We start from the raw sequence: 8,338 nt of genomic DNA, 5'->3' as shown, positions 1-8,338 counted from the left end.
AAAATGATAGTTACAATGTGGCTGCCCTACTTTTTTTGTCTTCTGTTGGGTTACTGCTCAATACTTTCATTCAATACAACTGCTATGTTTCAAAAATTAACAAATATGAAGGTAAGTGTCAAAAGTTTGAGGTTTTTTTGTTTAAAACAAAGTGGTGTTTAGATTTCTGCTCTGCCTCGAAAAGTATTTTTAGCAAAAAGTATTTTTAGCAAAAACATTAATCCCCACAGCAAATTAGTATGAAGTATTATTATCATAACAATAAAGAAATGTAATCATAGCATTTTTATTTTATACTAAACTGTAGAAAAAGAGAAGCTGTACATACTGTTGTTTTCTTAGACGTCGCAGTATGTGTCCAAAACATCTCCCTGCAGATGCATTGATGAAAACACATAAGCAGTTCAAAAATAACAAATGAGATTATCCCTCTAGCAGAGTTCACATTGGCCCTCTTGTTCATCACAGATCAAATCAGATTTTGAGGACACTATCCTGATTTGATTCAAGCCCTATATGGAGAATATTGCTTGAGAAGATTAACTTGGTCCATGTCAAACACCATCTGTTCCAGCCCCCACTCCACTTTATGTAAAATACAGTGGTGTACATTATAAACAATATGGGCTGCTCTGTGTGCTAGAAAAAAACAGTGTTGTTGTGCAGTTAATCTGAATGTGACAACACCCTGGTTGACCAGTATGTATCTCCTGCTATCATATACTCACTAACTTTTTTTGTTTGTTTTTTATTTTTATTTTTTATACCAATTTTAGAATATAGAATGTTCTTTTCATGGCTACCTGTTGGAATGAGTGGTTAGTGGGTCGCCCTCACAGCTCTGGGGTCCTGGGTTCAAATCTAGGTCACGTCCACCTGTGTGGAGTTTTCATGTTCTCTTTGTGGGTTTCCTCCGGGTACTCCGGTTTCTTCCCACATTCCAAAAGCATGCATGGTAGGCTGATTGGACATTCTAAATTGTGAGTGTGCATGGTTGTCCATCTCCTTGTGCCCTGCGATTGACTGGCCATCGATTCAGGGTGTCCCCCGCCTCTGGTACAGAGTCATCTGGGATAAGCTCCAGCCCCCCTGTTACCCTAATGAGGATAAAGTGGTTCAGAAAATGAGATGACGTGTTCTTTTAATCCCCTGTGAAACAATTATACTACAAAACTATACATTTTATACTTGTATCCTTGTTGATAAAAAGTTTCAGCAAAAAGTGCACACAATATTTCACTCACAGGCTTGTGGTCTACCACAGGGTGTAGTCACAACTGGAAAACTGAAATAAAATGTGGTTTGATACATTATTTCCCTATATAAGAGAGCATGCATCTTCAATGCAACAGGATGTGGCTATGTTGTTAAACCTTCACACATACTGTTTGGTTCCAATTTGGTCTTTTTTGGCTGACATAAGCACAAGCTTTGTGGTTTAGTTGCCACTCAATGACCAGTTTGCTGGGACAGGCTGCAGCTCACCTGTGAGCCTTGACAGGGTAATCAGCATAGAAAATTCCTGGATCAACACAATCTGGCTAATGATATATATTTTTAAACAGCAATGATGTTTATTTTTGCCCTACATTGGTTGCTCACTTTTTTATGGAGAGTGTCATTTCTGATCTCAGGCATATCTAACAGCCTAAAAGTGATGCATGCTAATTTCCTTTAAGATTTGCTAATCTCAATACTAAAGCAAAGTTTAATTTCTGATGAAGGGAAAGTCCTACTTCACTTTACCACACATCTCTGATTTGGCAGTCTGAGTTTATATGCTCCGCAGTAGTGCTGGGTTATTTTGAGAATGGTTGCCATTATGGTCTCGTAGGCGTGGCTCAAAAGGCTCAAGTACAAGTTGATAATAGCATTGCCTGGGCCTTCCACCTGAATGGATCTTAAATCCCTCTTTGACATACCTCCAGCAACTCAAGACAACCCTTTGGTCCCAATCTCAGGGTCAACCGGTATAGTGGCCCAATATCTAATCAGGGCTCATCACGTTCTATACTACTGAATACTTTATTGGTCATTGTCACACAACCAGCAATGAATCCCAATAAATGACATGACTTAATGCTAAATCTGGCAGCACAGCATTAAAAAAAATGTTTAAAGGATTGGCACAGTGGCCAAGAATCTCCTCAAAAAAACATTCCCAGTTAATACAGCTCATCACTATATCCACAAATGCAAGTTAACTCTCGACTATGCAACCATCACTGATGTTATGGTTGGTGTTAGTGCCCCTGACAAGGTCGATTTGCAACGGCTCCATTTAAACTTAACAAGCATATAGCTTTTGGAGCAATATATGATGACATCCAAGAAATTACTTTTTCATGGATGCCACTGCTTATTTAAGAAAGACAATCTCAAGCGTCACATCAAAAGACTGTGAATACTAGTTTGTCCTGCCAGAAAAGCAAGCCTGAATCCCAATTTAAAATGTGTGGCACTTAATGACACAAAAAAAAATAAAAACTGGAAAATGTTGGAGTTTTTTTTTTTTGGAATGATGATTGAATACATTTTAATTCATGGTACACACCATCCCAGCATCAGTGATTATATTCAGATCTTTTTTTAGTCTTGTCATATGGATATGGACATAACTTTTCCCAGTATACAAATGGAAAGGCTTAAGTAGAAACACACACTAAAAAAATATTTTTTTTTCATATCGCATTCTGAGAAAACTCCCTCAAAAGGAATTCAATGCAGTTTTAAATGGATTTGCTGTTTAGAAAACGCCAGCAATCGATTTGATCGAGATAGCAATCAGACTTATGGATGCAAGCTCAACGATGGGTTAAATCCAAGTATGCGGGCATTGTGACCAACCTTGCCAACGGCTAAAATTACACTTTCTGAAAAGCACATAATTATGGGCTGCTCCATGTCTATGTAATTTAGCCATCAACATGATTCTGCATTGTAAAGGGTGTGATTAAAGCCTAGCCATATGCCCCCACCCTCACCCAACCAAACCAAGTATTCTGTCATGAAATTACATTTGACTTACTATTGTATGTATATATATAGTATTTACTAATCATAATGCAATTAATTTACCCATTGGTAACTTGGGTAAGTATGGAGTGTAGCAGATACTCCACTAATGCTACTACAAGTTATAATATGTGGGCGAACAATACGAGTTACAATGCAAACCTTTGGCTTAAAGTTATACTTGTAAAATACAAAATTATTCAATATTTTGAAAAAGCTGATTTGCTGTATGACCCCTCACAGGACAAGTCGCAGGTGCAGTAGTAATGAAGACTTCATTCATTTTTCCAGAGCAGTGCATTGGTTAGTATTCTTACCTCCAATGAGAAAGAATATTGGTTGGAATCAGTCAGGTTGAAAGCTTTTACTTTGGTAAATATGTTACTTCCTCAATCACTAGGAAAAAATGAATAAGATGTCATTTTGCAGACATTATAAATGGCAATCATGTGCTGTCTGTCACATTTTTAGTAACATAGTGGAGATATTAGTAACTGTATGGAAAGCAATTTGAGCATCTGTTCAATATCTTGGCTTCCAAGTCAAGGTCTATATCACATCCTTTTTGTTTGCACAGTTACTGTAAGCCTATACTATTGAAAAATGCTAAAAGCGACTGACGGTAAGGCACTTCAGAAACATTTTAATTCCTTGGTGTGCCATCTGAGGTCTTTGAACAAATGTTTTTAATCTCACTAATAAGGCAAAACTGCATTCAGATCGTGACAACTGCATGCTCCTGGTGGGAGAGGTTGCATAATTAAAATTTCACTAGTTAACAACTACAACATAATTCATTTTAGTTTAATAATAACCCACTAAGAGCTTTCCATCAGGGTTAATTGTCTAACTAAATACGACAAAAAGCTTCCTACTCCTTGGAACTTAAATTGGGTATCAAAGGTATCAACTAAATGCTTAATCGACTTTTCGTAGGATGGGACAGCTTTGAACTGATCAAGTGCAGATCAAGATTGATACAAACCACAACTCTCCATTAACACAAATGGGAGATTTAATGCTGAGGCAGGGGAGGCCTTTTTAAAATTTAGTATATTTATCTTTGTCATCGTCAACGGGTAATATTGTCATGCTGTAAGGATAACATATGCATGCTCATTCCGCCTTTTGACTATATAAATATACCGTGTCAGCAAGCAATGTACCCAGACAGTCAAGCTGTGTGTCATACAATGAAATCTACAGAATCTTGAATTTAGTGCATATGTGAGTAAATATGTGCCACGTTGCGTTTAGGGGAATTACAATCATTAATAAGGGTAGCAATTAGCCGAGATGGACAGGTATGCTATTCTAATGTGGAGGATTGTTAAAACTGTCCACTGACTGCCCTTCCATCGCTGCCCCTATGTGGGCGGGGCACATGGATGCCACGCCCCCTCCGCCTCCGCCGTTGCTGCTGCTGCTGCTGCGTGACTGACCCTTAGCGGTCCTCCTTGTTCTCTCACTCAGTCAACGGCACAGTGCTCGGCTTGGGAGAGCGATAGCTGCTATGTTTGCATAGATGTGCAAAACCTCTGGAATATCCCATTGCTGGAGAGGCTGCGAGCGACCAGCGTGGAGGAACGACACTGTTCTATTCCGGCTAGAAGGAACTCAGAGACGGCCAGAGCATGGCGGTAGAAGAAGAAGGTCTGCGGGTTTTTCAGAGCGTTAAAATAAAAATAGGTAAGAGAGGGGGGAGAGGAAAGATTCCCTACCCCCAATCGGAGCGCTTCGATAGATGGCTCCTCATTAATGGGCCAGACAGGCACCAAAGGCTGGAGGCGCGGGGCAGATCTGTCTTGTTAATGTTATTCTAATTCAAATCGCATGCGTTACTATGTTGAAACTGTATAAGAAACGACCATGCGCTGGAAAAGATAGTTATAAACAGCCCCTGTCTGGGTACTGTGGGAATCTAGCAGCTGGCTGGCGCACAGGATTCATCTCGTGTACCGTTGCAATGCCTGCATTTGCATGCTTATTACATTTAATCGTTCAATGGTCATTTTAGCGATCTCCATTCCTACACATCCACCACAATCTAGTCATTGATTGTTGGGGCTGTGTGCTATATTTAGATGTCTCCAGTGGATATCCTGGTTTCCAAGAGACATGTAAGTGCATGCACCGTATTTGTTATGAATGAAGCCATTAATGGTGAATGCATCAAGAGTGAAAGCTCAGTTAGAGCTTTCTTGACCCCTTTTAGAAACCATCATTCCACCACATGAATCATATTTGCCCCATGGCTACATGTGGACCGCAAAGCTGTATATAATAGGTTATAATAGATAATAACAGTATAATTAGGATTATATACATATTGTCTTCTCTAATACAAGCCTGTAAATAAACTTGAGTTTTTAAATATAATGATTAATATATTAATTTCCCATGCATTAATAAGGTTCATGTTTTACTAAATTTATTGAAATTACTAGTGAAAGCCTACCCACCTCATATTTATTGTGATTATCATGTTTCAAATAGTAAATAACCCACAAACATTTAATGTTTCATTTTTTGCTTAAAAAAACATTCAAATTATTTTGATAAAATCCACCCCGCAATTTACATGTGTAATTCATGTGCGTCATATATTAAATGTTACTTGGCAGTGATGATTTGATTGATTTTTTTTGTGGTCTTTTCAAATGTATTCAACAGCACACTCATTTCCTGTGTGTGCTCTAATTGTTATTCCTGGTCAATAAGGAACAATCTCACTGACATCTGGCACCCTATCTATCTATTCTGGCGGTGCTCTTCGGATTGTTTTGTTTACAAACGTGCGACAGAAGGAAGGAACAATACATTTAAAAATAAATAAATCATGGCGTGCACACTTACACATACAGACGCAAAACACATACAGAAACACAGATGGATATTATACGGCACTTGTGAAATGCCTTCTTTTCTACATGTGAGAAACAACATTGAGCATCAAGTATGCATTGATCGTTGCATGTTATTATTTTGGTGGAATGCTGCTTGGATAATCTTCAATCATTCTCGTCAGAAAAATAGATTAGTATGATGACTTAATATTTACACCTTTTTAATGACAACTTCTTGTTATTCCAATCTAAGGCTGTGTTAGATCCACCTGTAATATCATGCTCTGATGACAGGATAGTTAATCCAACATAATCCATACCTGTCAACCTCGGCCAATTACCCCCCTTATTAATGATTGCAATTCCCCTTATTAAGCTATAAAAAATGTCTATATGCAACACGGCACATATTTACTCACTTAGGGTGCACTTAAAAGTCTAAATTTTTCTCCAAAGTGGGCGGGGTGCCCAATCAGTATGTACTATATTCAACTAGATGTTGCTGTATGGCGCTGACAGCTCGATTGTCTTGGTACATTGCTTGCTGACTCGCTATATTTATATATTGAAGAGTCGGACGTGTGTTAGGGGAATATGCATATAATGCTTAAAGCATGACTATATTAGCAGTTGACGATGACGTCTTCGTCTGCTACAAGTGACCGAGACGAACCGGATTAGAGGCGAAATGGGGAAATCGAGATCGAGAGAAAAAACGTACTTGAAAAAAAATGCTGTATAAAAGTTGTTAGACAGAGCACACAATTTGAAATGATCAAAAATACTTAAAATTCAGGAAAAACGTATAAGTTGACAGGTATAAATAATTATCCGTCATCTTGTGTGATGCTTACCGGGCTGTGTAGGCCTTGCATCACATCGTTTGGTCTTTTTGACATTTATTCAGACGATGACTCAAGACTTGGACGTGTTTGTTTAGGAGGCAATTCACTATTGGGACATTCTGTGAGATGATGACTCCCCCAAGTTTACTGGAGGAACACATGACTTTTGAAAACTAGGCAAGGATGGTGGGAGTGAAGCCCATACTGTCTGTGAAACAGGAAACAGGAAACTACCCCCCAATTCACTTCCTGATTGGCTGCACTAGACTACAGAAGAATTGTGTTTTTTCCTGCATGGCATCAACTAATAGGTTGCAGATGTGGTGGGACACAGTGACATACAGGATTGGGCTGCATTTTGTCTGTCAGTGCTTCGACATGGAGTGGAATTCTCAGTGGCATAGCTGGAGGTGAAACTTTGCACTAATTAACTATAACACATGCATTTGACTTCTCTTTTCTATAACACTTTGACAATTGAAAGACAAGGGAGCTTTGATGCACACAAGAAACTTGAATGACACTCAAACCAGTGCAGAAGCACTGTCAACTCAAATTAGTGAGGTTGTGGTTTTCTCTTTGCATTTTTGTGTTTGCCAGTCACGTGCCGGTTTAGATGAGTGGATTGCACCAGTTTTGATTCTACATTTGGGGAAATTGTGAACTACACAGTACGGCTAAACCCCCAAAAGTAGACCTACACTTTAAGGGTATTTTCTTTTTTATTCGCGTTGTTTTGGTTAGTTTAAACAACCCATTCAAGGTGAAGTTTGTCTGATTTTCCCCTAGGGGACTGTTTGGTATAAATAAGTGGCTTGTATGTAGAATAGGTGACCAAGTAATATGTAGTGACTGGACGGGAAATTGTAGATGGTGGGTCAAGGGTTCGAAGTTTCCTACTCAGTTCTTCACACTTTTGTGTTGAGAGCAATTGTTGCTTTCCCAAGATTTCAGTGCTTTGTGACATGGAAAAGAATCTATCATTATATCACTACATCGATATGGCATCATTTAATAAATGTATTTATTTTAATTATTATTGGTTAAACATCGTATCCGGTGGCCAAGGGGTTAGCGCGTCGACCTCACAGTTCTGAGATTGAAGGGTCAAACCAATGCTGCAGTTTGCATGTTCTCCCAGGGATTGTGTGGGTTTTATATGGGTACATCAGTTTCCTTCTAGATTCTAAAAACATGCCTGGTAGGCTAGTTGAACACTCTAAATTGCCCATACGTATGACTGTGAATGTTGCCCAGATCTAAGTAATGGAAATTAATCTGCTCCAATGTGGCAAGACAATATTGATGTTTATACATTTACAACCAAACGTATTGAGAGTATTTTGGTATTGCAAATGATTTCATTAAAAATATCATTATTGCATTAATTTGCTTTACTACCGGTCATTTTAGATGTTTCTTTAAAGCCAACCCTAGAAAAACAACTTTCAAGATGAAGAATCAAGAATCTGTCTCATCAAGATTGGTTTCCACGGAATCAACACTTTTCCGTTGTTGATTCTTTGGGAGACAAATACCTACTGGAGCATGCAGTTTGTCAGGAAAATAACTGCTGCAACACTGAATCTAAATAGTTGGTAAATCATTAAAATAAGCAAAGTTTAAAAGTAT

At 38.5% G+C, this 8,338-nt stretch overlaps 1 protein-coding gene across 2 annotated transcripts in view; it reads left to right on the top strand.

The window, feature by feature from the left end:
* Nucleotides 1-4,449: 4,449 nt before the first annotated feature.
* Nucleotides 4,450-8,338, top strand: part of rasa3 (RAS p21 protein activator 3) — a 28,791-nt gene continuing 24,902 nt past the window's right edge. For both annotated transcript variants that reach the window (XM_077712493.1, XM_077712492.1), the window contains exon 1: nucleotides 4,450-4,704. In XM_077712493.1, the coding sequence (XP_077568619.1) occupies nucleotides 4,650-4,704 (55 nt within the window). In that variant the 5' untranslated portion in view covers nucleotides 4,450-4,649. The remainder of the gene's footprint in view (nucleotides 4,705-8,338) is intronic.

Source organism: Stigmatopora nigra, chromosome 3 (genome assembly GCF_051989575.1).
Source record: "Stigmatopora nigra isolate UIUO_SnigA chromosome 3, RoL_Snig_1.1, whole genome shotgun sequence".
In the NCBI taxonomy this organism is placed as follows: Eukaryota; Metazoa; Chordata; class Actinopteri; order Syngnathiformes; family Syngnathidae; genus Stigmatopora; species Stigmatopora nigra.
This window is presented reverse-complemented; position numbering and strand designations above follow the sequence as displayed.